Below are 18,558 nucleotides of genomic sequence, written 5' to 3' on the forward strand. Positions count from 1 at the left end.
ACCAGGATTTGACATCGCAGTGTCCTGGAATCGTCATTCCGGAGACAGCATGATTCCGGAATAATTTCAGAGTGTCGCTAGAACATTTTCACGAAATCGAAGGAAAATGGGATAGTCATGGCTGAATGCCAACAATGAGCGCGGTAATTTCTATTTAAAGGTTGTCTGTCCCCTCGTAAACGCGTAAAACTGATTTTTGAACCGCTTTTGAAGAGCGTGAAGCGAATGGCGGCTGATTTCAGATCCGAAAAGCGGTTCACCGTCACGGAATAGTGGGGTGTTTTCTGGAAAACCAGTAAAAGTAGTAAGAATAATGGGCCAACAAGATGTTTTGTCTGTTTTTGTGACACCCGAATAGTTGGAAGCCGGAAATATGGTCACCCGGACTGATCCCTGATAAGTACGAGGTTACCCGGCGACCATGGGAGATCACACACGTCGCATGAATGCAGAAAATGTTTACAAAAATTGTGTCTTAATTTATTCGTCGGATACTGAAAACCCTACCTTATGCGACGAACTACATAAAGTTATACCGATAGAAATTCTCACATGGTAGGCTACGCTTTATGCCTTCATGCGACGAGGCCTTTGGTATATTCCTGGGCAATAACAAGGCATTACCACTCAGTGTGGATACCTGCAGCTCGTGGCAGGTCAACTTACTATTCATATTTTTCTAGTGTGCCCGTACTTTAAATTTCTCGTAATCATGCCTGTCGTCCCAGCAATAGCAGATGTAACGTGTAGTAGGCGGTAGGGAAGAAATAATACTTGTAACATGACAGGAATAGCAAACGCCAGATGCTGCGTTCCCTGCTGTGATAATGTTGCAAGCCACAGGAATTTTCGACTGGCAAGACGCAGTAGTTCGCCTGCCCTACACCCCAAGAACAGTCACCTTCAAGCTTGCTTCGCCGCAGTAGTACCCTTTCAGAGGTGGTGCACCCTTTACAGGAATTACTCGTCAAAGCTCACGTGAGTGTGAGTGAGTGAAAGAAGTTTATTGTTGAGTGAAAGAACTTTATTGGTGAGTTCTGGATTGCGGATTGTCCTAAATATTAGCTGACGCTACAAGTTCTAGATTGCGGATTGTCCTAAATCTTAGCTGACGCTACAAAATGAAACGGTTCACGGGTAATTTCTCTGCGTAGCAGGAGGACCCAACTAAAAGTTAAGCGGGGGGTTTCAAGATTCTAAGCGCAGACAAGCATACCTCCTCCGGTGGCATGGCCCCATCGTCCTGGGAAAATGACAAAGGACCTAACGGCTTGCGCGGTAAAGACATCTGGCGCATTTTACACCAAAGCTGCATATGTCTTTGTTTTCCAAAATTCGCCCCGGGATCGCACACAGTCGGACCATGTCGGCGGAACGACGAACTGCTCCTAGTATAGATGCCGCTCTCGCGTCGTCTGCTCGTTCACGTCTCGGGCGGCACTAGACGCGCGCTCTGTACGTGATAAAACACACAAACGAACAAAAACTGATATGTTTACTCGTCTAGCAGTAAGCAATGACATAGGTACCTCTGCTTGCGGCAGTCAGTCAGGAACGCAATAATCCGCGGCCGTTGCGGGATAACACGCTAGCTTAGTTGCACCAAAATCGTCGCCGTGGTCATCGCTTGAGAGTGAAACGTGTTAAAAATATTATTTCGACAGTTCACACTTATTTACCGATTAGTGCAGTCGTCTGCCCTCTAGGAGCGTCAAAGGGGGCTTTGTTGAAGGTGGCGTATTGGTTATTTGAGAGTTAACTACATGAAATGGGCCAGATATGACGATATCCGGGCATACCCGTACATTTGCCACACCGTTGGAAAATTGCATGGGGTACTTTTATCAAAAAGAAACAAACAATAGCAATTATTCTGTGCACGAAATGGGAGCTACGGCTCATACATTAAGGGGGACATATCTTACCGCCTGTTCTTTTCCAAAAATAAACACTATTTTTGTACAGTCCTCGCTGATACTGTGCGACATTCTTGCTAATTTTTATATATGTATTAAATTATATTTTTGTGGATGTGTGGGAGTATTTCAACAGCATCTCCCGCTTGAAATAAGCAGTTTTGAGGTTGCGTCTGTCCTGTTGCCTTTCCCATTTCATTTTCGACTATCCCACTATTAGATGACACGAATCACCTCGCCCCATAACGTGCTTTGCTCAGCACAACCGATTGCTTCATATAGTCAGGTCCTTACCCCCTAACGTGGACCTAAATTTTAAAACGTAAAGATCCTGTAATTTAACAAACGTTTGTCTTGTTTCATTCTTTGTTCGTACTTGCCGTTCTGTGCTACAAACCTTTGATCATGTACCACCAAAAAGCTCAACTGGTTCTTGTAGCTGAAAATTACCCGCACATCCAGGCAAATTACGAGTATTTTCTTCAGCATGTACGTTTGTGCATGCATGTGGGCAGGGTGTGTCTCACGACCCGCTGTATTATTTTTTGTTTGTCCCAGAATGCTGACCTTAGATACCATTTTGAAAGGGCGAGTCATAATTCCTGGAACACCTCGTACTTGCCAAAAGGGGGCTATTCAGTTTTCGAAATACTGATGTTTGCTTGTTGAAATACTGCTTTTTTTCAACGTTACGGAACAGGACAAACTAGGGTATTCCCAATTACAAGTAATACTTGTCGCCAACCTTTGGATTTTCGTGTTACATGCGGCCTCTTCGTGCCCGACTGGAGCGTCGGCAGGAACTTCACGAATAGAAAGGCGTGCAAAACGTTTATCCGTGAATTTTCTGGCTAATCTCAAGAAATTAATGCCAATAGAAACGTGAGGTTCAATGGACAAGCAGCGCAGTTATCGAGAATTCGTTGCGTCATTCTGTAACGGGAAAATAAGAGAGAACCAGTTACCACTCACGTAACAGGGTAACTTAATTTGGCATATTTATGATTATGTGATTGACTGTTGTTTAACGGTTTTCGTAAGCGAAATTATGCACGATTTCAAACACATCTCGCTGTTCAAGGCATCTCTTACGTTTAAAACGAATGCAAGTGGCCAACAGCGCAGCCGAAACAGAAAATTCGTGCTCACTGTAAGGTAAGCGTCAAAGAAGCATCATTTTGCACTTAGCAAAAATTTAGCTTAACGTGAGATGTTGATCTCACTGGACGCTACTAATTTAATTCTCAATATCACTCGTGATGAAATAATATAAGAACTTGTACAACAGTGTTATTCGTCAAATCTGCCTTTGTTATCGCTATAATTTGACTTAATTAGAGATGCGCCTAAAAGAACCGTTTGAAAGTTTTCCATTTATATCTCTGCACTGGTTATAACTCATATATTCTGTATTGCCTTCCGAATGCAAGAAAAGAATATCACAAGCTCTTATAGAAAATACGGGAGGGGGCAGTGAAGTTCATTTACGCTTCATTCCACAAATGCAATTCTGGATCATTGAAGTACATCATAAAGAATGCGCCAACCACAAGAGAAAATAAAACAATGACGTTTCGGCGCCCCGAACGGGAGCCTTGTTCACACCTTGTTTTTTTTAGTGTGAACAAGGCTCCCGTTCGGGGCTCCGGAACGTCATTGTTTCATTTTCTCTTGTGGTCGGCGTATTCTTTATGATGTACTTCAATGTCATTCCCGACCAGACGGGCGTCCGTCGAAGCCTCGATTTCAATTATGGATCATGTTGCGAATGGAATGGACTGAAACTGCTCTCGTCAACTGAATTTCCAAGATTGGTGGTTCCTGCTTTGTCCGTATTTCTGTTTTTATTTAATGATAACATCATACTCGGAAGAGAGCTTGCTACAAACCGCGGCATAATTATTTTGTCATTATTTCGGCCTTCAAATGATTCTCGATGGTTCGCCGCCTCTCTGGTGCAGTATTAAGAGGTTATTGCCGCTTGCATGCAATACAATTAACGTTGAGAAACCGAACTACATCACACCACCTTTGTCTACGCGTTTCATGCACACATACGGCGCAAAATAGACGCGGTACGCGCGCAAAGCGTGCATACGACATCTACCGCTCAACGGAGCATCCCCACACACAAGCAGCGCGATGTTATCGCCCCTTATAGGCGGATATTGCGGCGAATAGCGTGCGTGTGCAAAGTTGCGTAGACAAATACGCCCACCTCCTCTCGCGGGAGCCTGCTGGTGTGATGCGACGCTGAGGGGGTTCAAGCGCAAGCAGAGAGCAACCGTCGACCGAAAGGCCGCCGGAGAGCGGCACACCGGTTATATGCGCAGCGCGCCCGAAGGAGAGGAGACCGAGGAAGAGAGAGTACTGCACATGCGCCGGCGCCAGTGTGTCTGCCGCGGCTATGACGCACCACAGTCCAACACAATCCACTTTAATCCAATCCAATCCAAGCCAAGCCAAGCCAAGCCAAGCTAAGCCAATTCATTCGAATCCAATCCAATGCCCCTCGCGAGAGAGGGGCATCGGAGAGGAGAGGGGTGAGCGGCGGAGAGCGCAGCTCGCGCGGCGAGGAGAATGGGGGAGGGGCGCACGACAACAACGCCGATGACGCTGCATGGACAAGGCGAGTGAATGAGATGCAGCCGCATCTAATAACCTCATGCGTTCGCTCCCGAGCCATGCTCTCACTCTAGAGAAAGTGCAAAATTCTCTATATCTCTCAATATAATATAGGTATCTTAAAAATACCCCCGTAAAATTCCCGCAAAGATACTTTGCCATTACGCGGTGTTTCATATACTTGTAATAAGTAATTATTCAATACTGAAGTGGTAAACACTGCAGAAGTTCCGCCTGCTATCAATACATGGCTGTTTACGGAGGGAGTGTATCTACAAAAAATGGCTGCAACTCTCTTTTTATCAAAAGTATCTCCAAAGTAATTGCATTACAATTGGCCGCCTAGATGACTCTATCGTTATGCCGAGTGTCATTTACTTCTAATCATCAGTTTGTTTACAGTGAGACCGTCTACGGAGGGAGTATGGTTACAGAAAGGGGCCGTAACTCTATTGACGAATTGAGGTCAAAGTTAATTATGTAAAAATATTAAAATTAATGCCAAGAAAATTATGTGATGTACCTTTATTCAACAAAGAACGTCACCATACATGACTCAATATACTTATTCATCAATACAGCTTCGCTGGTCTTCGATCTTAACAGCAGTGAAAGGGCTCTGAATTTGTGTGGTTCATTTGATTTCATTATTGCCTCGCGGGCATAAAGCGCCACCCCAGCCGACAATTTTAGTTGTGCACAAATACAACGTCAGCCTGACCGAAGATCGTTGCAAACGTTGCCAACGGCGCAAAAAGAATCAATGCAAAAAAAAGAAAATCGCGGTCTTTCAGTGTGGTATTCGAACAGGGGGCTTATGGAATGCGAGTGAAACACGCGAGTGAAACACGCAACAAACACAGTTAAATAAACATTTATTCCTCCTACTGTTTTTGTACCATAAAAATGGCGCAACTTGTGCTAGTGGTACAAGGCTGGAGAAACAGCCGACCTGGCGGGCCCTCTCCTTTCGTCGGAGACGCGGCTGTTGCACCATACATGGATTTCCGAAATTGCTGCTGAAAGTTCTCCATGACTAGGAGGCCCGGAAGGTTTTAAGGAGTCCGCAAGCTTTCTCATCTCGCTCAAACTGGACAGTGCTAACACGCGCTAGAACCGTCGGCAACCGGCTTCGCGAACTCGGCGTCTGTGCTCCTAACTGCAGGCGCGAACGTACGTGAACTGGAGAGGAGAACAACACGCCAAAGATCACGCCACGAACGCTGGGCAGAGTGTTCCCGAGGGTCGAACTGGCCGACGGCGGGCGCTCCTCATGAGGCGCCCTGTCACGTGTTGTCGGTATTTTTTTGCAGTTTTTGTGAGATCCTCACGTGGCGCAAGACCGCTCGCAAGCCTGGACGACGCCGATGTACTCGAGCCTTTATACCATGTGTTGCGGAGTGACGTCACGGCTTGACGAGCGCTGGTGACGCCCAGCGGAGCCATGCGTGGGCTAGCGAAGCGAGCGCGAAATTATGCACAGGTACATCAGAGGTTGCTTGGCAATGTGAGGGGCTTCATCGCTCGGCGAGCTTTTTTTGTTACGACAGACGGATGACGCATGGATTAAAGAGAGACCTAGAATATGCGCTGTGGCCGCCGAGTTAGAAACGTGTGTTGGGGACAGCGGCTCAGAATAATTTAGATCATGGTAATTACGGGAATTGGAAAGCGCATTTAGGCTAATGGGGAAGAGCTAGGGCTGACCTAAAAAAAAAACACGGCGGTTGGACAAGCCTCTCAGTTACAATAACAAACAGAAGAAGAAAACGGTGCACACCTGACAGCATCATAACAGTGGTAATTAGACGACACAATTGCATAACTGAGCATCTGCGGCCTTCTTCGAGCATGCTAAGCAGCGAAGAACGTTGGTGCGTTTTTGCAGTTGGTATTTGTAAACTAATGAAGTAGCACTATTGAACGACGCCTCATAAACAGGCATGTATGGTGTCAGTACAGACGGCGCTGGGGCATGCACGAAGCAATAAACGAATACATCAATCAATTACTTACAGTGCAAGCACTTGGAGGTTCGACTACAAGAAATCAGTGGCCGTACTCTGAATGCTTGCCATGTGTTTCACACGCACACGCGCACGCACACGCGCACGCACAGGCACACGCACGCACGCACACACGCATGCACGCGCCCGTGCACACGCGCGCGCGTGCACACACACACACACACACACACACACACACACACACACACACACACACACACACACACACACACACACACACACACACACACACACACACACACACACACACACACACACACACACACACACACACACACACACACACACACACACACACACGCGCGCGCGCGCGCGCGCGCGCACACAAACACGCACACATAAGTATGTATGCTTGTGTTCGTTACAGAAATAAGAACAACCGTTTACTGATATACAAACAGCACAGAATAGTATTATTTATTCTACTAACAGCAGAGAAAGAGAATTTCCGAGCAAGTCTTCCAGAATGCCTCTCTCGTGTATCACGGTGGCCTGTCCTATTCTACGTGCGATGAGAATGATACCATGGCTCTCTATATTGACGTAACTCTTTAAACGATCTTGCTTGCTGTATCAGTTTTGTGGTGATTAAAGAAGACACCACGTTGATTTTTTTTTTTTACAATATCCTTAAAGGTCCTCGAGGGGAAGGGGTCGGCGGGGACTAGGTATGGTAAGAGAGTTATATTGTTGTTAAAAACAGGGTATCGATATTGATACAATATAATAACACAAAAAGACGATAATATAAATTTCATTGCGTCAACTTAAACAATAAGTAAAAACGCAAAATAGGCCAAAGAAAAACTGTTATCAGTACAATAACTAAAAATGAATATAAGTATCCGTTACCAACGTCATGGAAACTTGTTTTAGCGTTGCATCAACCGAGTGCCTTATACGAATAGAAGAGAGATGATTGCCCAAACGAATCACTGAAATAACATCGACTTATAAGGCTCGCACTAGTAAAGTTTATTCCTCCTCACACTCCTCCGCCTGCATTACTTGACGTTACTTTACACGTCTTGACGGCTTGCATCACTTTACACGGCTTAACAGTTTGCATTACTTTACCCGGCTTGACGGTTTTACTTTGTTGGGGACTAACAATTGTGGCGTAGCGGAAGCGAGTTCCTTAACGCTCCCAATATCCTATGCCCTTAGCTCACAGTGGAACTGTATATATAATAACTTTTCCATAGATTTGTTGGTGGGCTGTCGGCATTTTGATGGTGGGCTGTCGGCATTTTGACGTTTTATGACGTTTACGGGCACCAGTTCTAAAGTTTGCCTTATTTCTCTTTACTGAAGGCGTATTTATCTTGGCAGGCAATGAAAAACCAGACTAAAAGCACTAGACATGACAACGTAGGCCTGTCTTTGCTATTCAACAACAATAATGACTGTTATACACGCCATCTCTGTGATTGGCTGAGAAGGTATGACGTAATATAAACAGTTGGCGGGAAGGGTTACGTTATGCATTGGCAACTTCAGCCTGCGTAAAAGTGACTTAATGCTACGTAACAGCCTGAAAATGGAGGCCGTTTTTGTCGCAAAATTCAAGCAAAATAGGGCAAAAAATTTCCCCGGCTTTTGGCGCCGCGAAATGTCCGCGAATTTGCAGCAGGCGCAGTTTCGCATGCACGATGTTTAAAGCATGTTTCCTACCGAAACAAATTATATAGTAAAGCCCGCGTATATCTAACAGCGCGATGATTGTAAAATAGTTCGATATAGAAGAAATTCGATATAAAAAGTGAAGCAAAAAGAAACGTACATGGGAGCAACCTTGCAGGCGGAGTCACCAGCTAACGCTGAGCTTTTACCACCCTGCAGTTCACTATTGATACTACACTTTCTCGGAAAGAAAACAATCATCTATTGGGGCGAACGAACTGCGTAAGTGTAGCCTGCTTCTTGGAGCGCAACGCGTTGCTGGAGACTGCTTGCTCCACGGTATCTAAACAGTCGACAAGCACAAGACCTCAAGGGTACTGCAGTATCGCCTAGCAGGGCCATGGCAGCGACGGCTTCGCTCGTGCTCGGAAGCGGTACGGAGTCCTCGGCGTCTTCGACAGAGCGGAGACCAAGGCGGAGACAAGCATGGATACAAGCGAATAACATGGCGAATTGCCGGCAATTTGTGCAGTCGAGAATAGGGCCCCATAACACAGATGGCGTTCCGAGGCGCTGCGGCGATGTTGAACGGTACACGCCTTCTCAGTTGGCTTGGGTTAGTTCCGATGATACTGCCCCTGTGGTCGTAGTCAGTGATTTCAATGGGGTAAAATCACCGGGAGATCTTTAGGCATTTTTGTGTTGGGGATATTGGGTGTGCGATGTAACACCGTGCCAGACCAACTGACCGCCCATAGATCTGCGTGCATCGATTTGACATTATCCAAAAATGTGTCGGAAGTTTTGAGTATGCCGATGAGTGTATTATAACATAACAGGCACACATCCATCGTGATCATCGTTACGAAGCGACAATCATTTATTTATAAAAATGTTTGCAACAATATTTCTTTAAGTGATATTTAGAGCGGCGCTGGTCATCCCCATGCGCAGGGCGGGAGGACTATGATATCTTTGTTTTTATGTCTGTGTGGTCTATTGCGCTGTGTATACATTCAAGGGTGTCCATTATATAGGTTAATAATCAGCAAAACCAGTCCAGGAAGACAAATTCGCGGGAATTTCCGGTTTAATGTTTATTGAACTTCTGTCCTATTTAACTTTTGTGGAATCCTTGTCGGATGACACTACTCGGCGCGAAGACGCGGGAGGCCAACGCGGGACTGGGCCTGCACAAGATTCTGCTGTCCACCTGAAAGTACGGCTGTAAGACAGAAATGGTAAGTTCACATCTTTCTCAGAATGCGCAAAAATAGAATGCAAATCAATAGGCTATCAGCAAGTGCGAACAACCGTAGCCAATGGAAGCATCGGTTGAAGCTTTGCACTTATTCGAAACTTACATGCAGGGCTTAAAAAAATGAAGCATAATAATTTACAGCGCTAATAACGGCGCCCGACACTTCATAGGAGCAACGGGAAATTGCGATAACTGGAAATTGCGCGGAAATAACCTGTATACTACATTAAGACCCTTTGTGTCACGTCAATGTTTTCTATCTGCTTTCAAGAATTCCTGGATGGTTAACTGAACATTTCTTGAATAACAGTCGCGCAGTAAGGTTCCATAAAACCCCCACCATAGCTGACCTCCAGCAACCGCACTGTTTCGGCTGCGACACGAATTCAACCTGAGGGAATAATGCCCGCCGTACTTTTGTTTTGCTATTTACGCTAAAAGCTTTGGTCGATATTCATTCCTTACTAACTATTAAACCTTGCATAACTCCCCTCCTGCTCTATACTGAGCTTATATTTTCTAGAAGGGTTGCTGGTCGCACACGAATATGAAGTTTGCAACTCCGGGAAACGATTTGTCGCCAAAGCGAACGGCCGAAGCGTGTTAAGCCGAAATACGGATCGCATGTGTTGAGCTGTATGAACTTCATGGACCTTACTATGTTTATTACACTGTAGGAACTAACAGAAAAGAGGCGCATTCCTTACGGCACGAATGTTGTCGGTGTGCAGCTTTCGCTTCTAGATCGATTCCCGACGACCGCTCGACCGATCGCCATTGTCGGCGTGTTTGGTCAGCGAGCGAGTCACACCACAGGGCCTTTCGATAGGCCGACGTGTTCGTGTCGCCGTCGGCGTCACGTGACAATGCGGTCTGCCAACTCGGAAGTTGGCGTCGCAATCGTGTCGTCGTTGTGTCGGCTTAGCCAACGCGCCTTGACGAAAAGCCTGGTAATATAGTAAAAATTAAAGCCTTTCCACTCAGTGTGAAAGCTGTCGGAAGTGCAGAGCAGTGATTCGCCATAATGGGCTGAAGCGCCGTTATCCGCTCACTGCTACCACCAAATGCAATTCGAATTTCCCGCATTCGCAGTGCTCGCGCGCCCCTTGCTCGAAACTGCGCCAGCGCGAGTTCTGTTATTTTCGTGCTTGTTTTTCCTCCCGCACGTGCCGGCGTTGCACTGCCACTTTTTTTGCTTATTATCATAAAAAGCAACCCAACGAGCCTTCCTAACTAAATGTACCCGGGTGCTGCCGGTAAATTACGCATAGTTTGCCTGAAATGTACCTACAGTTTTCTTTGCGTTAAACAACGGGGGGATTTAGTGACAAGCGCCAGCGGTTCAGGAGTTTCGAACGCCTATGACTATATAAACGACTTGGCTTTCGAAGCCTCTGGGTTACTCCGCTACGACAGCCAATACGACGGAATGCCGTGTGGCTCTACTTGGGTCCAGCGAGCTAGCTACGACGGCAAGACGACGCCCTGAAATGCTCTACACTTAAAATAGTTATGATGTGACAGATGTCAGGTGAATTAGCGCTCTTATAACCGAACTTCATATGACAAGGTTTTCATAAATTTGTTGTGTTTGCGCCAGAACCCTCCCGAGGCTCCGAGAAATACTGATGCCGTCATCTATGTGGAGAAAAGCAAACCAGTAAAGCATATACTAAAACCTGGTACAGCAAAAAAGAAGCTAAGACCCTACTCAACACAACATAACGCCGCCCTCACATACTACACACGGCGTTAGGTGGCGCTACGAGAATGTTTCAAGGCTCACGGTTCCTCAATTTGCGTGGGTTAGTTGCAATGTCACCGCCGCTGTTGTCGTAGTCAGTGAGTTCAGTAGGGATGAAATCACCGGGAGAGGTTTAGGGGTTTTGTGTTGGGAATATTTGGTGCGCGTGCAACACGGATCTTGACCAACCAATCGCCCTGCAGTGCAGATGCATCGATATGAAATTCGATTAGTTCTATACCACAGCAGAATGTCCCCATAGCTCGTGAGGGGGGTGCACTCGGGAGGCTCGTACCGTTCTGGAGACGTGGCCGAGCCGTTGGCCGCCGCGCGATGTGTGAGCGCGCGCGCAGCGGCATCGGCCGTCTCGTTGCGGTTGGCGAGACCCGTTCCGAGATGTAGGGACCCCATGTGTGCGGGGAACCATCGGAGAGTTACTGGGGTGTCTGTAGATTTCGCGGTACTGATCACTTTCACTGCACTGGCACACACGTTGTTTGTGGCGTAACGGAGCACTGCGGTTTGCGAATCACTGATCACTGTAGTACACTTGGGGTCTGTTATGGCCAATGCGATGGCCATTTCTTCCGCTTGGTGTGAGTCCGCTGCGGTGAAGCTGCCCGCACTGCGAGTGTCGCCAGTGATGGCGTCCACCACTACCGCTACGTAGGTCCCTGGTCGATGTGGTTAGACCGCTGAGTCGACGTATGTGGCTCCGTTGTCATTGGCATATAGGGTCGTGAGCGCTCGGGCCCTTGCAAGCCGCCGTTCGCTATTGTGTTCCGGATGCATCTGCTTCGGGATCGGGCTTACGGTAAGCCGTCTCGTTGTTGCCTCTGGTAGTGCAACGGTGTCTGTTGGGTGGGTGGCGAGGGAGTCGCGCCGATTGCTCGCAGGATAGACCGTCCGGTGCATGTTTGGGACAAGAGTTCGTGTTGTGCTGTACTCAGGGCTTCTATAATCTCTCCTAAGTGTTGTGGATGCCTATCTCGAGGAGCTTGTCGGTGCTTGTACACTGTAGCAAGCCGAGCGCTGCCTTGTAGGCTTTCCGAATGGCCGCGTCCAGCTTGGAGCGTTTTGCGGCTGTCCAGTTGTGAAACGCTGCTACATAAGCGATATGACTGACGGCGAAGGACTGGACGAGTCTGGTGAGACTGTCTTCCTTCATGCCTGCCTTGCGGGGGGCCACTCGTCTGATGAGTCGCATGGCCGCCGCTACCTTGGTAGTGATCTTGGTGACCGTGGCGCAGTTGCTTCGTTGACTGTCGAGGAGCAGGCCCAGGACTCGCAGAGTCTTGACGTGGGGGATCGTGCTGCCGTTCGCCGTGCGTATGGTGATGTTAGCCGGTGCCGAAGCCTTTGCGCGGGCACGTCTTGGAGGTATGACGAGCAGCTCCGATTTGGATGGGGAGCATACGAGGCCCGTATCTTGTAGTTGTGACTCGATTGCCGTTACTGCCGCTGGTAGCGTGGTTTCAATGTGGCCGTCGCTTCCTCCGGCGACCCATAGCGTAATGTCATCAGCATAGATCGTATGGCCGACGCCGGGCACTCGGGCAAGCTGGTTGGCCACCCCGATCATCACCATATTGAAGAGGAGCGGAGAGATCACCGAGCCTTGCGGGGTGCCAACGCTACCTAGTTGCTTCTGTGGAAGTTGTAGGTCTCCAGCGTGGATAGTAGTGGTACGTCCCGTCAGAAAGTCCTTGATGTAAGCGTATGTGCGGCGACCCATGTTCAGGTGGGATACCTGAGCCAGGATAGCTCCGTGCCGTAGCTTGTCGAAGGCACTTTGCAGATCTAGCCCCAGTACCGCTCTATTGTCGAGGGTGCGGGTTGGGTCATCAATGATGGCATGTTTGAGCTGGAGCATATCGTCCTGCGTGCTGAGCTTCGCCCTGAATCCTATGATTGTATTAGGGTAGAGTTCGGAGCTCTCTAGGTACCGCTGCCATCGGTTTAGTAACACGTGTTCCAATACTTTCCCAACAATCGAAGACGGCGACCCCCGCCTCATCCGAAACGTTCACGCGAGGAAGCGGTGACATATCGACAGTTACAGACAGGGTCCCTTCTAACCCCGGTGCTAGGTGTACATGTGTGCCCCGAAGTATACGAGACAGATGTGTGCCGATTGTGCGCGAGTGCCAAAGCAACTACAGCCCACATCCTGTGAAACTGCGAACTGAACCCGCGGGAGGCTGCCACACAAACGCAGCTTCCCCCAAACATTACGAACGCGATGACCTCGTCGGACTACAGCACCCAACACCTGGCCGTCCAGCAAGTGCAGGCGGCTCTCGAACGCCAGCTGCCTAGGATCGCACCCACGGGTACGGGACGCCTCTCGGAACTCGGGGCGTGCGGTCTGGCAGCGGCAGAAAGAGCACGCCGGCACGACGTCATGGCCGCGTCTTAGAGGCTCGCCCCTACGGGGCTCGCTCCTAATTGCAGGCTTTCAATAAATGTTGTTCTCTCTCTCTCTCTCTCTCGATATGAAATTATTAAAAAATGTCTCGGCTGGACCATCATTCGTGATTAAATCCTAGTATGCCAATCAGCATGTAATACAAAGAACGCAAACCTGCTCTCTCTCTCTCTCTCTCTCTTGCGACAGTTCTTAATAAGGGCCAATTTGTTATGCAAGGTAGTATTTGAATAACTTTCCTTACAGTGATATTTGCAGTTCCACAGGTCATCCACATTCTCAGGGCGGGAGCGCTTTGAAATTTCTGTGTTTATTTCTCTGTGCTACTTATAAATTTTATTCATTCATTGATGACCATTCTATGGGGTAATTATCAGTAAAGCCAGTGCAGAAAGACAAAATTGGGGGTTTTTACGATTTATTGTTTATTTATATTCTATTGTATTTAACAGCTGTGCGACGCTTGCCACATGACATTACTCAGCCCCATGACGCTGGAGGTGGACGAGAGACTGAGCCTGCACAGAACTCTGCTGTTGATCCGAAATGACAGCTGTAAAGCAGAAATGATAGGGTCACATCTCTTGTGCAAAAACAGAATTCAATTTAATAAGTGCAAACAAATGTAGCCAAGGAAGTAATCGCTTCTAGTTCTGTACGCATTCTGAACTTGTAGGATCTAAAGTTCTAAGGTATATTATTTACGTTGCCAGTTACAGCGTCTGACACTCCACAGGAACCTTGTTTTTTATTTGCACCCCGCTGTTTACTAAAGATCTCAGTAAATTCACCCAATCAGCTCATTCTGCCATAGCAGCAAAATGTGGCGTGCCTAAGAAAAAAAGTAAGCAATGGGCCTTACAACTAAATATGCTAGCTTGAGGAGTTTATTTATCATCAAGAGCAATTTTTAGCGGTGAGGACTGATGTGCTAATTAGCGAAGTAACCCAAAACCTAGATTCCATATTATAGTTTTGTGTCTAATATCTTCTTGAGAGCTGTTGCATTGGTATGGGCTTCACAGCTTCAGAAGGCAAGTGACTCTGGATACGCAGTAAATTCAGCACTGGTTCGGTCACCGAAATACTTGTGCAAAACAATTCTTACGGGTCCCAAACAAAGTTTAGATGGGATTATGGCTTACCTGATCCACCTACGCCTGAAGCAACTACTCCACTTTGCCTTACTGCTGCGGATCCAATTTGATTTTGTGTCGAAACTGGCATGGAAGCACTCGGGTACTCAGCTCGTAGCCAGTCTGAGACCGATGCTTGGTACGGATAGCGAGCATTATAGCCAAATAAGCGAGAGCCATAGAGGCTTCCCAAGAGGCCAGGACGAACTTCACTGAAGTATCTTGAAAGCGCTCTTCTGAAAAGGCCATGACGAACTGCTTCCAGAAGGCCAGGGTAAAATAGGCCAATGAATCCGCGACGAGTCGGGGGAAAGAACCCGGGAGAAAGACCTGCACTTGATCCAGGGTGAGCCCATCTGATGTAGCCGTGGTAATCTCCCCTGCTGAAGCCAGGGAAATCGTATCCAGGATAGGCTCCTGGGATAGAGGGGTTTCTGCGACCACCACCAGGGAAGCCACGATTTATTTGCATTCCAGTTCTCTGGTGAGTGGTCATTCCTTGACTGACTGTGGTAGACCCAACAGGATTTGTGGTAGATGGAACTGCCGTTGTTACTGACTGTGAACCTCCGGTCAGCACTGACGAGGTAGGGGGGCCAGGAAATGCCGTAACCTGTTGCCCAGCTCCGACAGCAGCAGCGAGAGAGTTTATCTCGGTAGATTTTCCAATTGCCATTGCGGCACTGGAAACGTGGGCTGCAACGCAAAAAAGGGAGGGGGAAAAGTGTGTTAGAACGACTTAACATTAGGGACATCAGGGTTTTTGCCGTGTTTGTCCAACCAGAGGAATTTAAGGATTAGAAGCACTGTGCGAGCCATTAAAATACGCAAGCAGCAGAAGGTGCACAGAGAAAGAAAGCAGCACTACTACTGATTGAAGGCAGCATGATCTAATGTTATGTAAATTTAGCGTGGGATACAACAAATACGAATGAAGCACACGTTCTTACATGCATGATACGTTATCTTTGCTGCTGGGTTTACAAGCTGCATATGCACGGATTCCTAAGAGTGATTGAATATACGGTGTATACTAGGCATTAGAATGCCTGCTGCACGAAAGGGGGATTCCTTCGTACTTGGTTGCGCCTTATGATTCCACAGCGCCCCTAAGCAAACTCAGGTACGCAATTTGCATCACGTCAGATTTGAGAAAAGAAAAAAAAAAAAGAACAAACCATAGCTTCGAGCTCAACCTAATTTCGCTTTCAAATAAAGATCTTCGGCCTGAGGTATTGCTTTTTTGCGGCTTTGGGCGTATTATAATTTTGAAGCCACTTTTATTATGTCGGCAGGAGTAGATGGCCCCATCGCCACTGTCGTTTCCCGAAAGCGGATATAAACATGGCACTGTGGCAATTCTTCATCAAGGAACAACTTTACGCTGTGTTATATCTTATTGCAAGATAGCACCGAGTAAATGTGCTCGATTATATTTGCCCCCTTTCCGACGGCGTGCATGTTCGGAGTGTTGCTGCCAAGAATTTCAAGTTTTTTCAGTGGTGTAAGGAATGCACGTCAAAAGATACAATGATAGAACTGGGCATTGCTTCAGACGTTTTGCGATGCTTCACATTATTACTGAACGTACCCACACGTTACAGTTCCATAATTCCCAACTGGGGAGAGATTTCGTTTGTACTTGAGGGAGGAAAAATGAAGCTGGAAGGAAGTTTTTGCTTTTGAATAGAAATCTTCGGCCCGTGGTGTTTCTTAGCGCCGTTATTATTATTTTTGCGTCATTGGAGCCATTATAATTTTGAAGATGGTTTTATTTGGTCGCCAGTAGTCAATGGCTTCATCGTCGCTATATTTGTTCGGACGCGGATGTAAATATGTCACTGTTGCTTTATGTCACTGTTGCCACTGTTGTAGCTTTGTGCTGTGTTATATCTTATTGCAAGATAGCAAATGAGCTGGATTCCAGTTTCTGCTTAACCACGACGTCCATGTTGTGAGTGTTGCTGCTAAGAATTTTATTGGTTGATTTATTGGCGTACAGAATGCCCTTCGAGAGGTAAAATTTCAGAACTGGAGATTGGCTCACACGTTCCACGATCCTGTCATATTATTACTAGTCGATTGCCGCCAACTGGAGAGAACAAGCATACTACTCTAACCGATGCTGTAATGTCCGAACCACAAGAGAGAACTTCATTTGTCTTCATTTTATGGTGGCAGCGTTCGCTGTCTTGGAGGCTGTCTTTTTAGCGCACTGACAATGTTTGCTATAGGTTTGGGGAGCTACGTACGGCTTACATTTTCATTTCGCCCACTGTGCAAGCACGTAGATTGTCGCTTTCCTTCCGATGACACATTGACCTCATAGACGTTCGCACCATTCATATCCACTTCTCAACGCTGTAAATGGAGGAGTTCGGCTCTAAAACCATTCTTGTATGTTATTTGATATTTCCGAAGTATAGCCTAGACACACACATACACATGCATACCTTCAGAGTGGGTCTCGCGAGTTCACATAAATTACAGGTAATTCTGTATGTTCTGCATTTTGAAAAGAATGGCATAAGGGACGGATGGTTGGCACATGCAGGCCATTGTATCGTATTGTTCTGGTACATCAGTCACGATCTTGTAAAAAACGACGACGGTTGCAAAGCGATTTCTTGTACTAATGATTTCCCTGTAAGACTCCAATTTTGTTAACACTTTTTACTTGTTTGTGGCTACTTAAACCTGTTTGGAGCAAATACTTCGTCCAGAGAGGAAGAAATTGCGGATTCAACTTACCCATGGAGAGGAGTGTGAGCGTAGCGGAGATCTTCATGGTTACGGACACTTCTCTGATGCTAGCCGGGCGCAGCAAATAGACATGCCTCACCAGTGCACAGTAAATGTTTTTATACGTTCGTACGCCGTTGTGACCACTGACCTATGAACCTGTTTCAGGAATGAAGTCGCGCACGTGAATTGAAAGTCATTGTTTCGGGGACAATGCTCCGCAGTGTAACAAGCAAATAATCGCCTAAAACGTTACCATTCCAGTGACTGTTACCCAGTACTTGTGAGTGTAAAAGAAAGTTGTCCGGAATACAGGGTTCAGTGTCCAGTATGGGCCTCCCAGACAATGCTGGGGCGATAGCCGTACATAACTCGTTCTGGATTGCAACCTCTGACAAAAGGTAAGGACGCGGTGCCGCGCTTCACAGGAACGTACGAGATGGTCATATCAGGACGGCGGCATGTCTTTGCCGTTTGTTGTCTTTAGAATGAGTCAGAAAATATCGGTCTGGTCGTTTTTCTTTAAGCTATAAGCTCACCTACCGAAATTGAAACTCCCCTCATCCTTGGGAAAGGTTATGCATCCAACAATTATAGGACCAATGCCCTAACACAATGCAACAACGGATGCCAGAGGGATTGAGGGTTACAGCAGCTGCAGCGGCATACGTCAGTTGATCAGTTTTTTGATGTAATTGAATAGAGTCCCTGGAAGTGCCGTGACGTGGGGTGAACAGGTAAGCGAGATTTTATCACGGAAAACTGGTAACAGTTTAATTGACTTTCCAAGAGGTGGTTTGGCAGCAGTGAACTGCTTTTGAGAAAGGAACTCCGGTAACCTTTCGGCGTAACGCTCTCTCCATGTTCCTTGTTTTGCTCCATATTAATTTTAGTGTACTTCATTTGCGCTGGTATCATTTGTGGGCATGAATAAAATAGCGTGAATTCTTCAAAAAGGGAGCATCGGATTTAAAAATGGTCGGTTGTAAATTTTGTTTCAGGGACTGGCCGTTGTATATTTGAAGCCCGGACTGTCTTTTTATTCGTCCTGTTTAT

At 46.9% G+C, this 18,558-nt stretch overlaps 1 protein-coding gene across 1 annotated transcript; it reads right to left on the reverse strand.

The window, feature by feature from the left end:
• Positions 1 to 9,339: 9,339 nt before the first annotated feature.
• On the reverse strand, positions 9,340 to 17,548 carry LOC144140830 (uncharacterized). Its single transcript, XM_077672338.1, has 4 exons — positions 17,512 to 17,548; positions 15,328 to 15,456; positions 14,770 to 14,844; positions 9,340 to 9,416 (listed from the first exon to the last, which is right to left on the reverse strand). Exons 1-4 carry the CDS (start codon positions 17,546 to 17,548, stop codon positions 9,340 to 9,342), a joined length of 318 nt encoding a protein of 105 aa, XP_077528464.1.
• Positions 17,549 to 18,558: the final 1,010 nt, after the last annotated feature.

This window comes from Haemaphysalis longicornis, unplaced genomic scaffold (assembly GCF_048455015.1).
Source record: "Haemaphysalis longicornis isolate Haplotype H1 unplaced genomic scaffold, Haemaphysalis longicornis Haplotype H1 scaffold_512, whole genome shotgun sequence".
NCBI lineage: Eukaryota > Metazoa > Arthropoda > Arachnida > Ixodida > Ixodidae > Haemaphysalis > Haemaphysalis longicornis.

Bases quoted from the DNA above. Each gene is read 5' to 3' on its own strand.
- LOC144140830 (XM_077672338.1), bottom strand. From the start codon at position 17,548: ATGAAGATCTCCGCTACGCTCACACTCCTCTCCATGG. The intron at 15,457-17,511 runs GTAAGTTGAATC...TTTGCGTTGCAG, and splicing joins GCTCACACTCCTCTCCATGG to CCCACGTTTCCAGTGCCGCA. The intron at 14,845-15,327 runs GTTCACAGTCAG...CTTCCATGCCAG, and splicing joins CTCGTCAGTGCTGACCGGAG to TTTCGACACAAAATCAAATT.